At 42.1% G+C, this 25,907-nt stretch overlaps 1 protein-coding gene across 1 annotated transcript in view; it reads right to left on the bottom strand.

The window, feature by feature from the left end:
• Positions 1–25,907, bottom strand: part of LOC128636274 (cytoskeleton-associated protein 5-A) — an 825,907-nt gene that overhangs the window by 683,176 nt on the left and 116,824 nt on the right. The window contains exons 4-5 of the mRNA XM_053689308.1: positions 16,466–16,672; positions 5,165–5,336 (exon numbers count right to left, since the gene is read on the bottom strand). Of these exons, the coding sequence (XP_053545283.1) occupies positions 5,165–5,336; positions 16,466–16,672 (379 nt within the window). The remainder of the gene's footprint in view (positions 1–5,164; positions 5,337–16,465; positions 16,673–25,907) is intronic.

Consider the following 25,907-nt stretch of genomic DNA (forward strand, 5'->3'; position numbering starts at 1 on the left):
CGAGCCTGTATTAATGTATCAATAACCGAATCCGAAAACCCACGCTTTGATAGAATCAAGCGTTCAATTTCCAAGCAGTCAGCCTCAGAGAAATTAGGTTTGGATGGTTGAAAGGACCCTGAATTAGAAGGTCCTGCCTCAGGGGTAGAGACCATGGTGGACAGGACGACATGTCCACTAGGTCTGCATACCAGGTCCTGCGTGGCCACGCAGGCGCCATCAGAATCACCGATGCTCTCTCCTGTTTGATCCTGGCAATCAGTCGAGGTAGCAACGGAAAAGGTGGAAACACATAAGCTATGTTGAAAACCCAAGGGGCTGCTAGTGCATCTACCAGCACCGCACCCGGGTCCCTGGACCTGGATCCGTAACAAGGAAGCTTGGCGTTCTGGCGAGATGCCATGAGATCCAGATCCGGTTTGCCCCAACAACGAATCAGTTGAGCAAATACCTCCAAGGTGGAGTTCCCACTCCCCCGGATGAAAGGTCTGGCGACTTAGAAAATCCGCCTCCCAGTTCTCCACGCCTGGGATGTAGATCGCTGACAGGTGGCAAGAGTGAGACTCTGCCCAGCGAATTATCTTCGAGACTTCCAACATCGCTAGGGAACTCCTGGTTCCCCCTTGATGATTGATGTAAGCCACAGTCGTGATGTTGTCCGACTGAAATCTGATGAACCTCAGTGTTGCTAACTGAGGCTAAGCTAGAAGAGCATTGAATATTGCTCTTAATTCTAGAATGTTTATCGGGAGGAGTCTCTCCTCCTGAGTCCACAATCCCTGAGCCTTCAGGGAGTTCCAGACTGCTCCCCAGCCTAGTAGGCTGGCATCTGTTGTTACAATCGTCCAATCTGGTCTGCGAAAAGTCATTCCTTTGGACAGATGAACCCGTGACAACCACCAGAGAAGAGAATCTCTGGTCTCCTGGTCCAGGTTTAGCAAAGGGGACAGATCTGAGTAATCCCTGTTCCATTGACTTAGCATGCATAGTTGCAGCGGTCTGAGATGTAGGCGCGCAAATGGCACTATGTCCATTGCCGCGACCATTAAGCCGATTACTTCCATGCACTGAGCTACTGATGGGCTTGGAATGGAGTGAAGTACACGGCAAGTATTGAGAATCTTTGATAACCTGGACTCCGTCAGGTAAATCTTCATCTCTACAGAATCTATAAGAGTCCCTAGAAAAGGGACCCTTGTGAGTGGTAACAGAACTCTTTTCCACGTTCACTTTCCACCCATGCAACCTCAGAAATGCTAGAACTATCTCTGTATGAGACTTTGCATTTTGAAAACTTGACGCTTGTATTGAATGTCGTCTAGGTACGGAGCCACCGCTATGCCTCGTGGTCTTAGTACCGCCAGAAGTGAGCCCAGAACCTTTGTAAAAATTCTCGGGGCCGTAGCTAACCCGAAGGGAAGAGCTACAAACTGGTAATGCCTGTCTAGAAAGGCAAACCTTAGGTACCGATAATGATCTTTGTGAATCGGTATGTGAAGGTAGGCATCCCTTAAGTCCACTGTGGTCATATATTGACCCTCCTGGATCATGGGTAGGATGGTCCGAATGGTTTCCATCTTGAACGATGGAACCCTTAGGAATTTGTTTAAGATTTTTAAGTCTAAGATTGGTCTGAAGGTTCCCTTTTTCTTGGGAACCACAAACAGATTTGAATAAAACCCTTGCCCCTGTTCCGTTCGCGGAACTGGGTGGATCACTCCCATCACTATGAGGTCTTGTACACATTGTAGAAATGCCTCTTTCTTTACTAGGTTTGTTGATAACCTTGACAGATGAAACCTCCCTTGTGGAGGAGAAGTTTTGAAATCCAGAAGGTATCCCTGAGATATAATCTCCAACGTCCAGGGATCCTGTACATCTCTTGCCCAAGCCTGGGCGAAGAGAGAAAGTCTGCCCCCCACTAGATCCGTCTCCGGAAAGGGTCATAGGGGCAGAAGTAGGCTTTCTGGCCTGCTTGCCCTTGTTCCATGACTGGTTGCCTTTCCAACCCTGTCTGTAACGAGCAGTAGCTCCTTCCTGTTTTGGAGCGGAGGAAGTTGATGCTGCTCCTGCCTTGAAATTACGAAAGGCACGAAAATTAGACTGTTTGGCCTTTGATTTGGCCCTGTCCTGAGGAAGGGTGTGGCCCTTACCTCCAGTAATGTCAGCAATAATTTCCTTCAAGCCGGGCCCGAATAAGGTCTGCCCTTTGAAAGGAATGTTTAGTAGTTTAGAGTTAGAAGTTACATCTGCTGACCAGGATTTAAGCCATAGCGCTCTGCGCGCCTGTATGGCGAATCCGGAATTCTTAGCCGTAAGTTTGGTTAAATGCACTACGGCATCCGAAACAAACGCATTAGCCAGCTTAAGGGTTCTAATCTTGCTCAAAGATTCATCCAATGGTGCTGTGCGAATCGCCTATTCCAGAGACTCAAACCAGAATGCCGCTGCAGCAGTGACGGGCGCAATGCATGCAAGAGGCTGTAATATAAAACCTTGTTGAACAAACATTTTCTTAAGGTAACCCTCTAATTTTTTATCCATTGGATCTGAGAAAGCACAGCTATCCTCCACCGGGATAGTGGTACGCTTGGCTAGAGTAGAAACTGCTCCTTCCACCTTAGGGACCGTCTGCCATAAGTCCCGTGTGGTGGCGTCTATAGGGAACATTTTTCTAAATATCGGAGGAGGGGAAAAGGGCACACCGGGTCTATCCCACTCCTTGCTAATAATCTCTGTAAGCCTCTTTGGTATAGGAAAAACGTCAGTACACACCGGTACCGCATAGTATTTATCCAGCCTACATAATTTCTCTGGGATTGCCACCGTGTCACAATCACTCAGAGCCGCTAACACCTCCCCTAGTAACACGCGGAGGTTCTCAAGCTTAAAATTTAAAAATTTGAAATTTCTGAATCCGGTCTCCCCGAATCAGAACCGTCACCCACAGAATGAAGCTCACCGTCCTCATGTTCTGCAAATTGTGACGCAGTATCAGACATGGCTCTCGTGTCATCGGCGCGCTCTGTCCTTAACCCAGAGCTGTCGCGCTTGCCTCTTAACTCGGGCATATTGTATAATACTTCTTTCATAACATTAGCCATATCATGTAAAGTGATTTGTAAGGGCCTTGATGTACTTGGCGCCTCAATCTTACGCACCTCCCGAGCGGGAGACGAAGGTACTGACACGTGAGGAGAGTTAGTCGGCATAACTTCCCCCTCGTTGTCTGGTGATAATTTCTTTATCGGTACAGATTGACTTTTATTCAAAGTAATATCAATACAATTGGTACACATATTTCTATTGGGCTCCACATCGGCTTTTAAACATAATGAACAAGCAGATTCCTCTGTATCAGACATGTTTAAACAGACTAGCAATGAAGCTAGCAAGCTTGGAAATTACTTCAATAAGTTTACAAGCAATATAAAAAACGCTGCAGCGCTTATTTTAAAAAACACAATTGAAGAACAAAGAACTAGTTCAGTTATAGTCAACAATTCTTTAAATGTATTAATTAGCAGAGGATTGCACCCATTAGCAAAAGGATGATTAACCCCTCAGTACCCAAAAAACGGATATCAAATTAAGATTTAACGCTTTTATCACAGTCAAACACACTGTCACAGGTCTGCTGTGACTGATTACCTCCCTCAAAAACGAATTTTGAAGATCCCTGAGCTCTCTGGAGACGTCCTGGATCAAAGAGGAAGAAGCAGGAAGACTGTGCTAGAATTTTAACTGCGCAACAAGGCGCTAAAAAAAGGTCCCTCCCACTCCTATTACAACAGTGGGAGACCTGATATAACGGTTTCTTTGCAGAAATATACGTTAGCCGTGTGGAAAAAAATCATGCCCAAAAAGATTTATCACCAAAGTACCTCACAAAACGATTAACATGCCAGTAAACGTTTTAAAAAACAACATTTCAGACGCTGTGTAAAGTTATTACTAAGCCTGCTACCAGTCGCTTCTACTGCAGTTAAGGCTCACACATTATATCAGTATTAACTGTATTTTTTCAGTCAAATTCTAGTCCCTAGAAAATAACTCTACTGTGCATACATTTATCAGCCTGATACCAGTCACTACTACTGCATTTAAGGCTGTACTTACATCATACGGGTAACAGCAGTGTTTTCTTAGTCAATTCCATTCCCAGAAAATATTGTACTGCACATACCTCATTTGCGGGAGACCCCGCATGCTATTCCCATTTTCTGAAGTTACCCCACTCCTCAGAATGTCGAGAACAGCCAGTGGATCTTAGTTACGCCTGCTAAGATCATAGAAAACGCAGGCAGTTTCTTCTTCCAAATACTGCCTGAGATAGAAAAACAGCACACTCCGGTGCCATTTAAAATAACAAACTTTTGATTGAAGAATAATTAAGTAAAAACTCCAGCTCCTCTCGCGACCTCCTTTGTTGAGGGTTGCAAGAGAATGACTGGATATGACATGTAAGGGGAGGAGCTATATAGCAGCTCTGCTTGGGTGATCCTCTTGCAACTTCCTGTTGGGAAGGAGAATATATCCCATAAGTAATGGATGACCCGTGGACTGAACACACTTAAGAGAAATTAAACTTCATGATTCAGATACAGCATGCAATTTTAATCAACTTTCCAATTTACTTCCATTAACAAAATGTGCAGTCTTTTTATATTTACACTTTTTGAGTCACCAACTCATGAGCATGTGCAAGAATTCACAGCATATACGTATATGCATTTGTGATTGGCTGATGGCTGTTGCATGATACAATATTCTTTATACCATTGATTACCTTGTATCTAAGCCTCTGCAGACTGCCACCTTATTTCAGTATTTTTGACAGACTTGCATTTTAGCCAATCAGTGTCAACTATATGGCACACATGAACTAATGCTCATAAGATGTGAAAAACTGTCAAATGCATTCAGATAAGAGTCGGCCTTCAAAAGGTTTATAAATTAGCATATAATCCTACCTAGGTTTAGTTTTCAATTAAGAATATCAAGAGAAAGCAAATTTGATTGTAAAAGTGAATTGGAAAGATGTTTAAAATACATGCCCTATCTGAATCATGAAAGCTTAATTTTTACTAGACTGTTCCTTTAAATATAGGTGAAACCCTATATGGTGCGTAATATCCCCAATGTGTGCTGCCTATCTGCTCACCTGCACAGGGTTAATGTTTTGTAATGGAGGCCTTAGGGCATCTCTGATCCAGCGGTATATCTCCACAGCAAAGAGTTTGGCTTCATCTCGGACAGCCTTTTCTCGAGACTCAAATAATTTTGGCAACACTTTAATAATTGGCTTCAATGACATTATCTTAGATCCAAATTCACTGAAAAAGAAAATTAGAAATCACCAAAATAAGCAATTCCTATATCTTGGCGTATACACTGTGTAATACCAGCGAGAAAACCTCTCCCAAGAGGCAAGACTGTCCACTCCTAGTTACCAATAAAAAAAAAAAAAAAAAAAAAAAAAAGTTTAGCTCAGAAGCACCACCTCTTCCTACTACTGGTGATGCCCAGCCCAAAAAGGTGAACCAAATGAAAGGAAGGAAGGAAGCCTGAAAGGTATTACCCAGGGTATGGGCTAAGATATAGAAATTTCTTATATTTTGGTGATAATGTCTAATTATCTTGGCCCCCCAGGTAATACCAGCGAGAATAGTAAATAGCAGTACAGAGAAAGGGTGGGTAATAACAGACTATGAAAATACAGCAAACAACTATTCAGCCAAAATTGAAGACAGAATTCTTTGACCAAATCTAGCAGAGGCCAATTGACAAAGATCAAGCTTATAATGTGACACAAAAGTATTTAAAGATTTTCAAACTGCAGCCTATTATCTCTCTTTCGGAGTAGCACCAGCCTCAAGAACCCAGGAAGTAGTAGCCCTAGTAGAGTGTGCTTTCAACCTATAAGACACCTGTTCCTGGTTTTGTCTGTAAGCTTTTGAAGTCATCTGCACAACCCAGCTTGAAATAGTAGACCTTGAAGGAGCCTGACCTTGACAAGGACGCTACTAGAATCAGACTGTTTTGCAAAAATCTTGTTTTCTTGGCAAATATGAAGACATCAAACCACAGCTAACCGATATGGCATTCCCTGTGAATCTTGCTTCTCTGGACAGAAAGGAGAAAGTACAATATCCCAATCCTTGTGACAGTCAGATACAACTTTTGAAAGGAACTCAGACTGTTCGAAGAACAACCTTGTCTTTATGAAAGATAATAAAATAAATTCTTGACTGAAAGAGCTTGTGATTCAGATACTAGTCTTGATGTAATAGCCACAAGAAAAATGGTCTTCAATGTAAGGAACCAGAAGATCATCTCACGTAGTGGTTCGAAAGGAGGCTCAAACAGAACATCCAGAACCAAAATATCCCAGGAAGGAAAAGCAGACCTTAAAAGGATGGACAGATATGGGTCAAAGCTTGAAAAAAAACTGAATAAAAAAGGTTCCTGAGGCCGATTTAACTCCTGAGATAGCAGAAATTGCAGACTAACTTTAAGATTTCTTACACTAAGGCCTTAGAGAAATCCAATGTGTAAACAATTCAAGCAGATGAGAAAGCTGAAAAGATGCTGGAGATGTTAGGTTGTACCATCTGTTCTGGAGATTTCAGCAACCATGCCGTTAGTCTGAACAAGCGGACCTTAACTCAGCATGTCAGAGTGGAAGATACTATGGAGGATGAATGGTCTCTGAACCAGAGGAAACAAAGGTCTTTAAGCCCAAAAGGGAAGAATTGCTATGAAGGCTGCAGATTCCCTTAAAAGTCTTTTTAAAAAGGGACGGAATTGGAGGAACAAACAAACCAGGCTCAATGGTCCATCCTGAAAAAGAGCATCCATTACCAGGGCCTAAGGAGTTGGATTGCAACTGAATTTTTTTGGAGCCGATTCACATTGGATGCCATAAAGTCTATTTCTGGGAGACCCTATCTGTTGACAATCTTATTAAACAAATCTTGAGTTCCCAGTCTGTCAGAGAGACTGGTCTTCTGCTCCACTCCTGGAATATGAGCAGCAGCAATGAGAACATGATACTGAGCACATATGAAAATGGGAGACTTTTCCTTTAAGGCAGCTAAACTTCATGTTCCTCCTTGAAAATTAATGTAGGACATTGTCTTGTTGTCTGACAGAATCTTTACTGCTTTTTACTATCAGATGTTTTTGAAAGACCAGCAAAGCCTTAAAAAACAGCTCTGATTTCCAAAATATTTGATGGAATGTTTTAATCTTGCTTGCTCCCTGAGCAAACATTCCTTGACAAAGCACTCCCCCAACTAAACTTGCTGGCATCTGTCTGAACAAGTATCAACTCTGGATCCTGAAGAGAAAGGCCCCAGTATAAGTTCTGGAGTTGAATCCACCAATGGAAGGCTTTCGTTAGGTTCAAAGGGGGTGGGGGTGAGGAACAAACTGCTGAGACAGACTGCAGCACTTGTAATTTTTCAGTAAAGGACACATACTCCAACTTGCTCATTTCACCATATGTATTACAGATGACATACAACCCAGTAGTCTCATCCACTGGCCAGCTGTCAAAAGTTTGACTTGACGAAGATTCAGGAACTATTTCCTTAGGAATTGAATGTCCGACTATGGAATTGAGACAATCCCTTTCAAAGTGTTGAACTGGGCCCTAGAAACATCAACCTGTGAAGGAACAAGATTACTTTTTCCGAAGCTTATAAGCCACCCATGTCTTTGAAGTGTGGAGTAAAATGTGTATGAAAATAGGCCTGTTCCAAGGAATTTGCCAGAAGAATGTTGTAAATAATGAATGACAAATCCCATTGACTTTTGTGAACACCCTTGGTGCTGTGGAAATGCAGATGGGAAGCACTGGAAACTGGGAGTGACAATCTCAAACTGAAGAATAGCCACTAGTTTTACTGGATACAAGTAGAATGGTGAATTTACCAAGCAAGGAGGACATGGCCTCTTCTTGAGGCCCAGAAAACAGCCCTTGTGAAGAAGGCTGAGAACCAATTTGTCCAACACTCTCAAATAAAAAAAAAAATCCTTTCAACAAAGGCTTGGGCCTGCACACCATCATTGTTTCTTGACCTGAAGGAAAGGACCTGCCACATTCCCTACCTCTAGCCCAGAGCTTTCCAAACTTTTCATGTTGGTGACACACTTTGTAGACCTACATCATTTCGCAACAGTAATTCAGTTGTACTAGCAAAAAGGATGTTAAACTAACTTGTTTTAAAAGATACAGACACATACATAAATGATATAATAAAAATGTATTTACAAGTAACAGTATGTATGTACAAGAATTAAAAAAAAGTTTACCACCACCAATAGCTACTTACTATTTTAATTGGATGTACGAGGTTGATGTGATAAACACAGTTTTGGAATATTTGGTGTAATATTAGATAAAGACACTCACATTTCGTCATCAAGCATTTTTAAGCTTCCACTTCCTATCCATATATCAAGAGCAGGAGCAGCAATGCACTACTGGGAGCAGTTGCAAAAAAATCCCACTGACTTCTGTTCAGCGTTTAAGCTGCCACCCTCAGAACTCTGAGTCCCGCTGACTACTGCCCGCGCTGCAAACACACTGCTGTCCCACTCACTGGCTACACTTGCAGTCACAAGCCAATTAAGGAGACTACACGTGCAGTCAGGAGCCAATATGCCGCCAAATCCGCCAATGGGAATAGTTTCAGTTCCCACTGAGCTGTGCTAATTGGTTCAGATGATCTGTGATCCACTAGGTATCAATCATGTGTTAACCATGTGATATGCGTAGCAGGCAGGTGGAAAGTCAGAAACCAAAAAAAAAAGTAAAAAAAAAAAGAAATTGTGCGGAAGCAGGGACACACCTACACACTGCTGCCGACACACTAGTGTGTCCCGACACACAGTTTGGAAAGCACTGCTCTAGCCTGAAAGCTAAAACTTCTTTAAGGCAAGATTTATTTCATGCCCAAGTAGAAAGTCTAAAGTTCTGATACTGGAAATGTTGCCAATAAGCATGAGGATTCCTGGTCCTCTGGTAGCAAAAGGACTTACCTCCTGTAAACTTGGAAATTAATAGCTCCAACTGCTTTCTAAATAGCATATCACCTTTAAAGAGTAAATTAAAAAGGTTAACTTTGGAGTCAGGATGAGCTTCTTAATGGTGTAACCATAAGGCTCTTCTAGTCAGATTAGCAGAAACCATAGACTAAAGAAAAAAGGTACAATATTCTCATTTCCAGGGAAAAAAAATAAATAAATAGATAATTTGTCAGACCAGACAGATGCTTTGAGGACAGAAAATGCAAGGAGGGGAATGAAACAAAGCACCCTGTTAAAGCAATAAGCTTTAAATTTTGCATTTTTTATATCCATTAAATATATTAAGGAGCAGGCATCAGTGGGAAAAAACATAATTTATGTAAGAACTTACCTGATAAATTCATTTCTTTCATATTAGCAAGAGTCCATGAGCTAGTGACGTATGGGATATACATTCCTACCAGGAGGGGCAAAGTTTCCCAAACCTCAAAATGCCTATAAATACACCCCTCACCACACCCACAATTCAGTTTAACGAATAGCCAAGAAGTGGGGTGATAAAAAAGTGCGAAAGCATATAAAATAAGGAATTGGAATAATTGTGCTTTATACAAAAATCATAACCACCCCAAAAAAAGGGCGGGCCTCATGGACTCTTGCTAATATATAAGAAATGAATTTATCAGGTAAGTTCTTACATAAATTATGTTTTCTTTCATGTAATTAGCAAGAGTCCATGAGCTAGTGACGTATGGGATAATGATTACCCAAGATGTGGATCTTTCCACGCAAGAGTCACTAGAGAGGGAGGGATAAAAATAAAGACAGCCAATTCCTGCTGAAAATAATCCACACCCAAAATAAAGTTTAATGAAAAACATAAGCAGAAGATTCAAACTGAAACCGCTGCCTGAAGTACTTTTCTACCAAAAACTGCTTCAGAAGAAGAAAATACATCAAAATGGTAGAATTTAGTAAAAGTATGCAAAGAGGACCAAGTTGCTGCTTTGCAAATCTGATCAATCGAAGCTTCATTCCTAAACGCCCAGGAAGTAGAAACTGACCTAGTAGAATGAGCTGTAATCCTCTGAGGCGGAGTTTTACCCGACTCAACATAGGCAAGATGAATTAAAGATTTCAACCAAGATGCCAAAGAAATGGCAGAAGCTTTCTGGCCTTTTCTAGAACCGGAAAAGATAACAAATAAACTAGTCTTTCGGAAAGACTACTTAGCTTCAACATAATATTTCAAAGCTCTAACAACATCCAAAGAATGCAATGATTTCTCCTTAGAATTCTTAGGATTAGGACATAATGAAGGAACCACAATTTCTCTACTAATGTTGTTAGAATTCACAACTTTAGGTAAAAATTCAAAAGAAGTTTGCAACACGGCCTTATCCTGATGAAAAATCAGAAAAGGAGACTCACAAGAAAGAACAGATAATTCAGAAACTCTTCTGGCAGAAGAGATTGCCAAAAGGAACAAAACTTTCCAAGAAAGTAATTTAATGTCCAATGAATGCATAGGTTCAAACGGAGGAGCTTGAAGAGCCCCCAGAACCAAATTCAAACTCCAAGGAGGAGAAATTGACTTAATGACAGGTTTTATACGAACCAAAGCTTGTACAAAAACAATGAATATCAGGAAGATTAGCAATCTTTCTGTGAAAAAGAACAGAAAGAGCAGAGATTTGTCCTTTCAAAGAACTTGCGGATAAACCTTTATCTAAACCATCCTGAAGAAACTGTAAAATTCTCGGAATTCTAAAAGAATGCCAAGAAAAATGATGAGAAAGACACCAAGAAATATAAGTCTTCCAGACTCTATAATATATCTCTCTGGATACAGATTTACGAGCCTGTAACATAGTATTAATCACAGAGTCAGAGAAACCTCTTTGACCAAGAATCAAGCGTTCAATCTCCATACCTTTAAATTTAAGGATTTGAGATCCTGATGGAAAAAAGGACCTTGCGACAGAAGGTCTGGTCGTAGCGGAAGAGTCCACGGATGGCAAGAGGCCATCCGGACAAGATCCGCATACCAAAACCTGTGAGGCCATGCCGGAGCTACCAGCAGAACAAACTAGCATTCCTTCAGAATCTTGGAGATTACTCTTCGAAGAAGAACTAGAGGCGGAAAGATATAAGCAGGATGATACTTCCAAGGAAGTGATAATGCATCCACTGCTTCCGCCTGAGGATCCCGGGATCTGGACAGATACCTGGGAAGTTTCTTGTTTAGATGAGACGCCATCAGATCTATTTCTGGAAGCTCCCACATTTGAACAATCTGAAGAAATACCTCTGGGTGAAGAGACCATTCGCCCGGATGCAACGTTTGGCGACTGAGATAATCCGCTTCCCAATTGTCTATACCTGGGATATGAACCGCAGAGATTAGACAGGAGCTGGATTCCGCCCAAACCAGAATTCGAGATACTTCTTTCATAGCCAGAGGACTGTGAGTCCCTCCTTGATGATTGATGTATGCCACAGTAGTGACATTGTCTGTCTGAAAACAAATGAACGATTCTCTCTTCAGAAGAGGCCAAAACTGAAGAGCTCTGAAAATTGCATGGAGTTCCAAAATATTGATCGGTAATCTCACCTCCTGAGATTCCCAAACTCCTTGTGCTGTCAGAGATCCCCACACAGCTCCCCAACCTGTGAGACTTGCATCTGTTGAAATTACAGTCCAGGTCGGAAGCACAAAAGAAGCCCCCTGAATCAAACGATGGTGATCTGTCCACCACGTTAGAGAGTGTTGTACAATCGGTTTTAAAGATATTAATTGAGATATCTTTGTGTAATCCTTGCACCATTGACTCAGCATACAGAGCTGAAGAGGTCGCATGTGAAAACGAGCAAAGGGGATCGCGTCCGATGCAGCAGTCATAAGACCTAGAATTTCCATGCATAAGGCTACCGAAGGGAATGATTGTGACTGAAGGTTTCGACAAGCCGAAATCAATTTTAGACGTCTCTTGTCTGTTAAAGACAGAGTCATGGACACTGAATCTATCTGGAAACCCAGAAAGGTTACCCTTGTCTGAGGAATCAATGAACTTTTTGGTGAATTGATCCTCCAACCATGATCTTGAAGAAACACCACAAGTCGATTCGTATGAGATTCTGCTAAATGTAAAGACTGAGCAAGTACCAAGATATCGTCCAAATAAGGAAATACCACAATACCCTGTTCTCTGATTACAGACAGAAGGGCACCGAGAACCTTTGTAAAAATTCTTGGAGCTGTAGCTAGGCCAAACGGCAGAGCCACAAACTGGTAATGCTTGTCCAGAAAAGAGAATATCAGGAACTGATAATGATCTGGATGAATCGGAATATGCAGATATGCATCCTGTAAATCTATTGTGGACATATAATGCCCTTGCTGAACAAAAGGCAAGATAGTCCTTACAGTTACCATTTTGAATGTTGGTATCCTTACATAACGATTCAATATTTTTAGATCCAGAACTGGTCTGAAGGAATTCTCCTTCTTTGGTACAATGAAGAGATTTGAATAAAACCCCATCCCCTGTTCCGGAACTGGAACTGGCATAATTACTCCAGCCAACTCTAGATCTGAAACACAATTCAGAAATGCTTGAGCTTTCACTGGATTTACTGGGACACGGGAAAGAAAAAATCTCTTTGCAGGAGGTCTCATCTTGAAACCAATTCTGTACCCTTCTGAAACAATGTTCTGAATCCAAAGATTGTGAACAGAATTGATCCAAATTTCTTTGAAAAAACGTAACCTGCCCCCTACCAGCTGAGCTGGAATGAGGGCCGCACCTTCATGTGGACTTAGAAGCAGGCTTTGCCTTTCTAGAAGGCTTGGATTTATTCCAGACTGGAGATGGTTTCCAAACTGAAACTGCTCCTGAGGATGAAGGATCAGGCTTTTGTTCTTTGTTGAAACGAAAGGAACAAAAACGATTATTAGCCCTGTTTTTACCCTTAGATTTTTTATCCTGTGGTAAAAAAGTTCCTCTCCCACCAGTAACAGTTGAGATAATAGAATCCAACTGAGAACCAAATAATTTGTTACCCTGAAAAGAAATAGAAAGTAGAGTTGATTTAGAAGCCATATCAGCATTCCAAGTTTTAAGCCATAAAGCTCTTCTAGCTAGAATAGCTAGAGAAATAAACCTGACATCAACTCTGATAATATCAAAGATGGCATCACAGATAAAATTATTAGCATGCTGAAGAAGAATAATAATATTATGAGAATCATGATCTGTTACTTGTTGCGCTAAAGTCTCCAACCAAAAAGTTGAAGCTGCAGCAACATCAGCCAATGATATAGCAGGTCTAAGAAGATTACCTGAACACAGATAAGCTTTTCTTAGAAAGGATTCAATTTTCCTATCTAAAGGATCTTTAAACGAAGTACCATCCGACGTAGGAATAGTAGTACGTTTAGCAAGGGTAGAAATAGCCCCATCGACTTTAGGGATTTTGTCCCAAAATTCTAATCTGTCAGACGGCACAGGATATAATTGCTTAAAACGTTTAGAGGAGTAAATGAATTACCCAATTTATCCCATTCTCTGGAAATTACTTCAGAAATAGCATTAGGAACAGGAAAAACTTCTGGAATAACCACAGGAGATTTAAATACCTTATCTAAACGTTTAGAATTAGTATCAAGAGGACCAGAATCCTCTATTTCTAAAGCAATTAGTACTTCTTTAAGTAAATTCCATTTTAAATAAATATGAAGATTTATCAGCATCAATCTCTGAGACAGAATCCTCTGAACCAGAAGAGTCATCAGAATCAGAATGATGTTCATTTAAAAATTCATCTGTAGAGAGAGAAGTTTTAAAAGATTTTTTATGTTTACTAGAAGGAGAAATAACAGACATAGCCTTCTTGATGGATTCAGAAACAAAATCTCTTATGTTATCAGGAACATTCTGCACCTTAGATGTTGAAGGAACTGCAACAGGCAATGGTACATTACTAAAGGAAATATTATCTGCTTTAACAAGTTTGTCATGACAATTAATACAAACAGCCGGAGGAATAGCTACCAAAAGTTTACAGCAGATACACTTAGCTTTGGTAGTTCCAGCACTAGACAGCGATTTTCCTGAAGTATCTTCTGACTCAGATGCAACGTGAGACATCTTGCAATATGTAAGAGAAAAAACAACATATAAAGCAAAATTGATCAAATTCCTTAAATGACAGTTTCAGGAATGGGAAAAAATGCCAATAAACAAGCTTCTAGTAACCAGAAGCAAAGAAAAAATGAGACTGAAATAATGTGGAGACAAAAGCGACGCCCATATTTTTTGGCGCCAAATAAGACGCCCACATTATTTGGCGCCTAAAAGCTTTTTGGCGCCAAAAATGACGCCACATCCGGAACGCCGACATTTTTGGCGAAAAGGACGTCAAAAAATGACGCAACTTCCGGCGACACATGACGCCGGAAACAGAAAAGATTTTTTGTGCCAAAAAAGTCCGCGCCAAGAATGACGCAATAAAATGAAGCATTTTCAGCCCCCGCGAGCCTAACAGCCCACAGGGAAAAAAAGAGTCAAATTTTAAGGTAAGAAAAAAATTGATTCAAATGCATTATCCCAAATATGAAACTGACTGTCTGAAAATAAGGAATGTTGAACATCCTGAGTCAAGGCAAATAAATGTTTGAATACATATATTTAGAACTTTATAAATAAAGTGCCCAACCATAGCTTAGAGTGTCACAGAAAATAAGATTTACTTACCCCAGGACACTCATCTACATGTTTGTAGAAAGCCAAACCAGTACTGAAACAAAAATCAGCAGAGGTAATGGTATATAAATAAGAGTATATCGTCGATCTGAAAAGGGAGGTAAGAGATGAATCTCTACGACCGATAACAGAGAACCTATGAAATAGACCCCGTAGAAGGAGATCACTGCATTCAAATAGGCAATACTCTCCTCACATCCCTCTGACATTCACTGCGCGCTGAGAGGAAAACCGGGCTCCAACTTGCTGCGGAGCGCATATCAACGTAGAATCTAGCACAAACTTACTTCACCACCTCCATAGGAGGCAAAGTTTGTAAAACTGAATTGTGGGTGTGGTGAGGGGTGTATTTATAGGCATTTTGAGGTTTGGGAAACTTTGCCCCTCCTGGTAGGAATGTATATCCCATACGTCACTAGCTCATGGACTCTTGCTAATTATATGAAAGAAATCATCTTTGACAGTCTAGTAATTGCTGCATCCACAGTAGGTGGGGTTAAGAATTGGGTGTGCAAGGATTTGGCCAAAAGAAAATTATTATAAATGTTCACAGGGACAATTTACCCCAAGCTGCTTTTCAGACTTAGAAAATACATTGGTTTTAGTGCATTAGAAAAGTGAAGGGAAAAAAAAAAAATGATCAAAATCAGGGGCAGATTTAAACCAGTTTTAAAATCTGAAGAAACATGAGGTAATTCCACCTCAATTCACAATGAATCAATGCCTTTAATAAACTCAGAGTTTGTATAGGTGAATCAGTCTCAGAATTATCCTCATCAGAAGCAAAACCAATAGGTTGAAAAAAAATCCATAGAACCCTCTGGTGCCATAGAAAAACTTCCAGCGTAAATTTGCCCAATACACACTTTACAGAATTTATTGTCTTACCAGCAGAGATTAGAACACAGGGAAAGAGTGGGCATAGGCTGAGAATTCTGAGGGAGAAAAAAAAAACCACATACCTTAAGGCCAGGTCCAGTGTCTCCTGGGCAGCTGCAGGCTGAGCAGTCTCAGGCGTCATGGTAAATAGGAATACTGCATGAAGAAGAAATAAATCCTTAAATAATCCCCATATTGGAAGCAGAAAACTGGCATCCAGCAACAGACAGCTGCAGGAAATATATCACAGGCACTGCACAGGAAAGCAGGATAAATCACAAGACACCGCAACAGGTCTCACAGGCAGTAATGGTACAGCAGATCTAAAACTCCAGAACACCACCTGTTGCAAGGCCCACGCCAAGGCTGAATAAGATTGTGAGTGTAAAAATGAGTAAATGACTACTCAGACGAGACTTGTGGCGGCTCCCATAAGGTAACCGAAAGCATGGAACCCACCGAAGGCGCTGGAACACAGAAGACACACTTAACCCACAACAGGTAAGCCTAAAAAGGTGAACAAAGCTTGTCCTGAACTTAATAGGAACAGAGACAAACTCCTAGCTCTGTCCACCTTAGGCCTGGACAGAACTAGGAGGAAGGAAGGAGTGGTGCTTCTGAGCTACCTTTCTATTGGTAACTAGGGGAGTGGACGGTTCTGTCCATGCCTCTTCGGAGACGGTTTCTCGCTGATAAGTATTGCCAGGGAGGTCAAAGATAAGGGCAATAGACTGAATTGTGACACTGTGAATAAAGACCAATTCCACCACAGACTAGAAACTTACCTCAGTGCTCGCCTCAAGGTTTCTACAGAAGCCACCACAATCTTTGGGTTCTTGTTATCCAGACCCTTTAGCAACTCTTCTTGCACGGCTTCAGCTTTCTCTATCTCTATATACATCAAACAAATATCTGCACCAAATTCTTTAGCTCTGGCTTTTGGCTGGTTAAACACCTTATTAACAACTCCGGAGACCACATCACCAGTTGTTCTAATAAAGAAAAAAAAAATATATAAAAATAAGAATTGCGCCATAGCTTATGGCGCCATGCCTCAACTTCACAGTGTCTTACAGCCGAGTAGGACAAGCAGCACGCTAATAAGACATTAAGACTATACAATGTTCAGTCAAGAGGATAGTACAATAAGGGGCTTTCATCTCACACACACACAAAATTGTTTCTCTTATGTAATGATAGTCCATAGGGCTCCATAAAATGTAGGATATAATTCCCTCCACTAAGAAGAGGCCAAGAACCCACACTAGAGCTTAAATTCCCTCCCAGCTGCCTTCTCTCCTCAGTTTTATTGCAAAGTCGAGAGAAGGAAAATATGTAGGAAAAACAAAAGTAGGGTGTATAGAGATGCAAATTAGAACTGTCGCACCAAAAATTTAAACTGGCAAGGCCTATGGACTTACATCATTCAGAAAGAAAATGTATCAGGTAAGCATAAATGTTTTCTATCTAATGATAGTCCATAGGGCTCAATAATATGTGGAATACCCAAGCAGATAGCCCATGTTACAGAAAGGGTGAGACAATATTCAGGCAGTTCCTATTTTATTAGGCACCGAGGACTGAAGAACTTTCCTGCCAAAATATGCTTGGGAAAAAAACAGAGGATGCAGAGCATACCATGCTGCAGCTTTCCAAGTCTGTAGAATGGGCTGTGATGTTTTTTGGTTGCAAGAAATTCACCCCTAAACAACTAATTTATGCTTACCTGATAAATTCCTTTCTCCTGTAGTGTAGTCAGTCCACGGGTCATCATTACTTATGGGATATTAACTCCTCCCCAACAGGAAGTGCAAGAGGATCACCCAAGCAGAGCTGCTATATAGCTCCTCCCCTCTACGTCATACCCAGTCATTCAACCGAAACCAAACGAGAAAGGAGAAACTATAGGGTGCAGTGGTGACTGGAATTTAATTTAAAATTAAGACCTGCCATAAAAAACAGGGCGGGCCGTGGACTGACTACACTACAGGAGAAAGGAATTTATCAGGTAAGCATAAATTATGTTTTCTCCTGTTAAGTGTAGTCAGTCCACGGGTCATCCATTACTTATGGGATACCAATACCAAAGCTAAAGTACACGGATGACGGGAGGGACAGGCAGGATCTTTACACGGAAGGAACCACTGCCTGAAGAACCTTTCTCCCAAAAACAGCCTCAGAAGAAGCAAAAGTGTCAAATTTGTAAAATTTGGAAAAAGTATGAAGAGAAGACCAAGTTGCAGCCTTGCAAATCTGTTCAACAGAGGCCTCATTCTTAAAGGCCCACGTGGAAGCCACAGCTCTCGTAGAATGAGCTGTAATTCTTTCAGGAGGCTGCTGTCCAGCAGTCTCATAGGCTAAACGTATTATGCTACGAAGCCAAAAAGAGAGAGAGAGGTAGCAGATGCTTTTTGACCTCTCCTCTGTCCAGAATAAACGACAAACAGGGAAGAAGTTTGGCGAAAATCTTTAGTTGCCTGTAAATAAAATTTCAGGGCACGGACTACGTCTAGATTGTGCAGAAGTCGTTCCTTCTTTGAAGAAGGGTTAGGGCACAATGATGGAACAACAATCTCTTGATTGATATTCTTGTTAGTGACTACCTTAGGTAAGAACCCAGGTTTAGTATGCAGAACTACCTTGTCTGAATGAAAAAAATCAGATAAGGAGAATCACAATGTAAGGCCGATAACTCAGAGACTCTACGAGCCGAGGAAATAGCCATTAAAAACAGAACTTTCCAAGATAACAGCTTGATATCAATGGAATGAAGGGGTTCAAACGGAACACCCTGCAAAACGTTAAGAACTAAGTTTAAGCTCCACGGTGGAGCAACAGTCTTAAACACAGGCTTAATCCTGGCCAAAGCCTGACAAAAAGCCTGAACATCTGGAACTTCTGACAGACGTTTGTGTAAAAGGATGGACAGAGCTGAGATCTGTCCCTTTAAAGAACTTGCAGATAAACCCTTTTCTAAACCTTCTTGTAGAAAAGACAATATCCTAGGAATCCTAACCTTACTCCATGAGTAACTCTTGGATTCGCACCCGTGTAAATATTTACGCCATATCTTATGGTAAATTTTCCTGGTAACAGGCTTCCTAGCCTGTATTAAGGTATCAATTACTGACTCCGAAAATCCACGCTTTGATAAAATCAAGCATTCAATCTCCATGCAGTCAGCTTCAGAGAAATTAGATTTTGATGTTTGAAAGGACCCTGAATTAGAAGGTCCTGTCTCAGAGGCAGCGACCAAGGTGGACAGGATGACATGTCCACTAGATCTGCATACCAGGTCCTGCGTGGCCACGCAGGCGCTATTAGAATCACCGATGCTTTCTCCTGTTTGATACTGGCAATCAATCGAGGAAGCATCGGGAAGGGTGGAAACACATAAGCCATCTTGAAGATCCAAGGTGCTGTCAAAGCATCTATCAGGACCGCTCCCGGGTCCCTGGACCCGTAACAAGGAAGCTTGGCGTTCTGGCGAGACGCCATGAGATCCATATCTGGTTTGCCCCAACGTCGAAGTATTTGGGCAAAGACCTCCGGATGAAGTTCCCACTCCCCCGGATGAAAAGTCTGGCGACTTAGGAAATCCACCTCCCAGTTTTCCACGCCTGGGATGTGGATCGCTGACAGGTGGCAAGAGTGAGACTCTGCCCAGCGAATTATCTTTGAGACTTCCATCATCGCTAGGGAACTCCTTGTCCCTCCCTGATTGTTAAAGTAAGCCACAGTCGTGATGTTGCCCGACTGAAACCTGATGAACCTCAGAGTTGCTAACTGAGGCCAAGCCAGAAGGGCATTGAGAACTGCTCTCAATTCCAGAATGTTTATTGGAAGGAGACTCTCCTCCTGAGTCCATGATCCCTGAGCCTTCAGGGAATTCCAGACAGCGCCCCAACCTAGTAGGCTGGCGTCTGTTGTTACAATTGTCCAGTCTGGCCTGCTGAAGGGCATCCCCCTGGACAGATGTGGCCGAGAAAGCCACCATAGAAGAGAATCTCTGGTCTCTTGATCCAGATTCAGCATAGGGGACAAATCTTAGTAATCCCCATTCCACTGACTTAGCATGCACAATTGCAGCGGTCTGAGATGCAGGCGTGCAAAAGGTACTATGTCCATTGCTGCTACCATTAAGCCGATTACCTCCATGCATTGAGCCACTGACGGGTGTTGAATGGAATGAAGGACACGGCAAGCATTTAGAAGTTTTGTTAACCTGTCCTCTGTCAGGTAAATTTTCATTTCTACAGAATCTATAAGAGTCCCCAAGAAGGGAACTCTTGTGAGTGGTAATAGAGAACTCTTTTCTACGTTCACCTTCCACCCATGCGACCTTAGAAATGCCAGAACTAACTCTGTATGAGACTTGGCAGTTTGGAAATTTGACGCTTGTATCAGAATGTCGTCTAGATAGCTAACCCGAAGGGAAGAGCTACAAACTGATAATGCCTGTCTAGGAAGGCAAACCTTAGGTACCGGTAATGATCTCTGTGAATCGGTATGTGAAGGTACGCATCCTTTAGATCCACTGTGGTCATGTACTGACCCTTTTGGATCATGGGTAAGATTGTCCGAATAGTTTCCATTTTGAACGATGGAACTCTTAGGAATTTGTTTAGGATCTTTAAATCCAAGATTGGTCTGAAGGTTCCCTCTTTCTTGGGAACCACAAACAGATTTGAGTAAAACCCTTGTCCGTGTTCCGACCGCGGAACCGGGTGGATCACTCCCATTAACAAAAGATCTTGAACACAGCGTAGAAACGCCTCTTTCTTTGTCTGGTTTGTTGACAACCTTGAAAGATGAAATCTCCCTTTGGGAGGAGAAGCTTTGAAGTCCAGAAGATATCCCTGGGATATGATCTCCAACGCCCAGGGATCCTGGACATCTCTTGCCCAAGCCTGGGCGAAGAGAGAAAGTCTGCCCCCTACTAGATCCGTTGCCGGATCGGGGCCCTCACTTCATGCTGTCTTAGGGGCGGCAGCAGGTTTTCTGGCTTGCTTGCCCTTGTTCCAGGTCTGGTTAGGTTTCCAGCCCTGTCTGTAACGAGCAACAGTTCCTTCCTGTTTTGTAGCGGCGGAAGTTGATGCTGCTCCTGCCTTGAAGTTACGAAAGGCACGAAAATTAGACTGTCTAGCCCTTGGTTTGGCTCTGTCTTGAGGCAGGGCATGTCCCTTACCTCCAGTAATGTCAGCGATAATTTCTTTCAAACCGGGCCCAAATAATGTCTGCCCTTTGAAAGGTATGTTAAGCAATTTAGATTTAGAAGTCACATCGGCTGACCAGGATTTTAGCCACAGCGCTCTGCGAGCCTGGATGGCGAATCCGGAATTCTTAGCCGTAAGCTTAGTTAAATGTACTACGGCATCAGAAATAAATGAATTAGCTAGCTTAAGGACTCTAAGCTTGTCTATGATTTCATCCAATGGAACTGAGCTAATGGTCTCCTCTAGAGACTCAAACCAAAACGCCGCCGCAGCCGTGACAGGCGCAATGCATGCGAGAGGTTGTAATATAAAACCTTGTTGAGTAAACATTTTCTTAAGGTAACCCTCTAATTTTTTGTCCATTGGGTCTGAAAAGGCACAGCTATTCTCCACCGGGATAGTGGTACGCTTAGCCAGAGTAGAAACTGCTCCTTCCACCTTAGGGACCGTCTGCCATAAGTCCCGTGTGGTGGCGTCTATTGGAAACATTTTTCTAAATATAGAAGGGGGGGAAAAAGGGCACACCTGGCCTATCCCACTCCTTAGTAATAATTTCTGTAAGTCTCTTAGGTATAGGAAAGACGTCAGTACACGCCGGTAACGCATAGTATCTATCCAGCCTACATAATTTCTCTGGGATTGCAACCGTGTTACAATCATTGAGAGCCGCTAATACCTCCCCTAATAATACACGGAGGTTTTCAAGTTTAAATTTAAAATTTGAAATGTCTGAATCCAGTCTATTTGGATCAGATCCGTCACCCACAGAATGAAGCTCTCCGTCTTCATGTTCTGCCACTTGTGACGCAGTATCAGACATGGCTCTAACATTATCAGCGTACTCTGTTCTCACCCCAGAGTGGTCGCGTTTACCTCTAAGTTCTGGTAATTTAGATAAAACTTCAGTCATAACATTAGCCATGTCTTGTAAAGTGATTTGTAATGGCCGACCTGATGTACTTGGCGTCGCAATATCACGCACCTCCTGAGCGGGAGATGCAGGTACTGACACGTGAGGAGAGTTAGTCGGCATAACTTTCCCCTCGTTGTCTGGTGAAGTTTTCTTAAAATGTACAGATTGGCTTTTATTTAAAGTAGCATCAATGCAATTAGTACACAAATTTCTATTGGGCTCCACATTGGCTTTTGAACATATTGCACAAAGAGATTCCTCTATGTCAGACATGTTAAAACAAACTAGCAATTAGACTAGCAAGCTTGGAAAATACTTTTCAAATAAATTTGCAAGCAATATAAAAAATGTTACTGTGCCTTTAAGAAGCACACAAAAACTGTCACAGTTGAATAACAATGAACCGGATTAGTTAAAGAAACCAAATTTTCACAGTAAATGCATAAATTTAGCAAAGGATTGCACTCATTAGCAATGGATGATTAACCCTTAATATCAGAAAAACGGATAACAATTGAAAATATAAGCGTTTTTATCACAGTCAAAGCACAGTCTCACAGGTCTGCTGTGAGTGATTACCTCCCTCAAAACTAGTTTTGAAGACCCCTGAGCTCTGTAGAGACGTCCTGGATCATGCAGGGAGAAGAAGGCAGACTGTGACTGAATTTCTAATGCGTAGTAAAAGCGCCAAAATAGGCCCCTCCCACTCACAATACCACAGTGAGGGAAGCTCAGTAAACTGTTTTAATTCAAAACAAACGACAGCCATGTGGAAAATAACGCCCAAAACAATTTTTCACCCAGTACCTCAGATAATTAAACGATTTAACATGCCAGCAAACGATTAAAATCTAATTTATGAAATATCATTAAAAAGCCTGCTGCTAGTCGCTCACACTGCAAGTTAGGCTAAAAGATATATGCATACAGTATTTTCCCAGTGAAGTGCCATTCCCCAGAAATACTTAAGTGTAAACATATATATATGTCAGCCTGATACCAGTTGCTACTACTGCATTTAAGGCTGTACTTACATTATATCGGTATTAGCAGTATTTTCAAAGTCAATTCCATTCCTTAGAAAATAATATACTGCAACATACCTCTTTGCAGGTGAACCTGCCCGCTATCCCCTGTTCTGAAGTTACCTCACTCCTCAGAATGGCCGAGATCAGCAAATGGATCTTAGTTACGTCCGCTAAGATCATACACAAAACTCAGGTAGATTCTTCTTCAAATGCTGCCTGAGAAAAAACAACACACTCCGGTGCCGTTTAAAATACCAAACTTTTGATTGAAGAAATAAAAAACAGAATTTATGCTTACCTGATAAATTACTTTCTCCAACGGTGTGTCCGGTCCACGGCGTCATCCTTACTTGTGGGATATTCTCTTCCCCAACAGGAAATGGCAAAGAGTCCCAGCAAAGCTGGTCACATGATCCCTCCTAGGCTCCGCCCACCCCAGTCATTCGAACGACGGACAGGAGGAAATATATAAAGGAGAAACCATATGATACCGTGGTGACTGTAGTTAGAGAAAATAATTCATCAGACCTGATTAAAAAACCAGGGCGGGCCGTGGACCGGACACACCGTTGGAGAAAGTAATTTATCAGGTAAGCATAAATTCTGTTTTCTCCAACATTGGTGTGTCCGGTCCACGGCGTCATCCTTACTTGTGGGAACCAATACCAAAGCTTTAGGACACGGATGAAGGGAGGGAGCAAATCAGGTTACCTAAACGGAAGGCACCACGGCTTGCAAAACCTCTCTCCCAAAAATAGCCTCCGAAGAAGCAAAAGTATCAAATTTGTAAAATTTGGCAAAAGTGTGCAGTGAAGACCAAGTCGCTGCCTTACATATCTGGTCAACAGAAGCCTCAGCCCTAGTGGAGTGAACTGTGATTCTTTCAGGAGGCTGCCGTCCGGCAGTCTCATAAGCCAATCGGATAATGCTTTTAAGCCAAAAGGAAAGAGGTAGAAGTCGCTTTTTGACCTCTCCTTTTACCAGAACAAACAACAAACAAGGAAGATGTTTGTCTGAAATCTTTAGTAGCCTCTAAATAGAATTTTAGAGCACGGACTACGTCCAAATTGTGTAACAAACGTTTCTTCTTTGAAACTGGATTCGGACACAAAGAAGGTACAACTATCTCCTGGTTAATATTTTTGTTGGAAACAACTTTCGGAAGAAAACCAGGCTTAGTACGCAAAACCACCTTATCTGCATGGAACACCAGATAGGGCGGAGAACACTGCAGAGCAGATAACTCTGAAACTCTTCTAGCAGAAGAAATTGCAACCAAAAACAAAACTTTCCAAGATAATAACTTAATATCTACGGAATGTAAGGGTTCAAACGGAACCCCTTGAAGAACTGAAAGAACTAGATTTAGACTCCAGGGAGGAGTCAAAGGTCTGTAAACAGGCTTGATCCTAACCAGAGCCTGAACAAATGCTTGAACATCTGGCACAGCTGCCAGTCTTTTGTGAAGTAAAACAGATAAAGCAGAGATCTGTCCCTTCAGAGAACTTGCAGATAATCCTTTCTCCAAACCTTCTTGTAGAAAGGATAGAATCTTAGGAATTTTTATCTTGTTCCATGGGAATCCTTTAGATTCACACCAACAGATATATTTTTTCCATATTTTATGGTAAATGTTTCTAGTTACAGGCTTTCTAGCCTGAATCAGAGTATCTATTACAGAATCTGAAAACCCACGCTTTGATAAAATCAAGCGTTCAATCTCCAAGCCGTCAGTTGGAGGGAAACCAGATTCGGATGTTCGAATGGACCCTGAACAAGAAGGTCCTGTCTCAAAGGTAGCTTCCATGGTGGAGCCGATGACATATTCACCAGGTCTGCATACCAAGTCCTGCATGGCCACGCAGGAGCTATCAAGATCACCGAGGCCCTCTCTTAATTGATCCTGGCTACCAGCCTGGGGATGAGAGGAAACGGTGGGAATACATAAGCTAGGTTGAAGGTCCAAGGTGCTACTAGTGCATCTACTAGGGTCGCCTTGGGATCCCTGGATCTGGACCCGTAGCAAGGAACCTTGAAGTTCTGACGAGACGCCATCAGATCCATGTCTGGAATGCCCCATAATTGAGTTATTTGGGCAAAGATTTCCGGATGGAGTTCCCACTCCCCCGGATGGAATGTCTGACGACTCAGAAAATCCGCTTCCCAAATTTCCACTCCTGGGATGTGGATCGCAGACAAGTGGCAGGAGCGATCCTCCGCCCATTGAATTATCTTGGTCACTTCTTTCATCGCCAGGGAACTCCTTGTTCCCCCCTGATGATTGATATATGCAACGGTCGTCATGTTGTCTGACTGAAACCTTATGAATTTGGCCTTTGCTAGTTGAGGCCAAGCTCTGAGAGCATTGAATATCGCTCTCAGTTCCAGAATGTTTATCGGGAGAAGAGACTCTTCCCGAGACCATAGACCCTGAGCTTTCAGGGATTCCCAGACCGCGCCCCAGCCCACTAGGCTGGCGTCGGTCGTGACAATGACCCACTCTGGTCTGCGGAAGCTCATTCCCTGTGACAGATTGTCCAGGGTCAGCCACCAACGGAGTGAATCTCTGGTCTTTTGATCTACTTGAATCGTCGGAGACAAGTCTGTATAATCCCCATTCCACTGTCTGAGCATGCACAGTTGTAATGGTCTTAGATGAATTCGTGCAAAAGGAACTATGTCCATTGTTGCAACCATCAATCCTATTACTTCCATGCACTGCGCTATGGAAGGACGAGGAACAGAATGAAGTACTTGACAAGAGCTTAGAAGTTTTGATTTTCTGACCTCTGTCAGAAAAATCCTCATTTCTAAGGAATCTATTATTGTTCCCAAGAAGGGAACTCTTGTTGACGGGGACAGAGAACTTTTTTCTTTGTTCACCTTCCATCCGTGAGATCTGAGAAAGGCTAGGACGATGTCCGTATGAGCCTTTGCTTTTGACAGGGACGACGCTTGAATCAGGATGTCGTCCAAGTAAGGTACTACTGCAATGCCCCTTGGTCTTAGAACCGCTAGAAGGGATCCTAGTACCTTTGTGAAAATCCTTGGAGCAGTGGCTAATCCAAAT

Source organism: Bombina bombina, chromosome 7, assembly GCF_027579735.1.
Source record: "Bombina bombina isolate aBomBom1 chromosome 7, aBomBom1.pri, whole genome shotgun sequence".
NCBI lineage: Eukaryota > Metazoa > Chordata > Amphibia > Anura > Bombinatoridae > Bombina > Bombina bombina.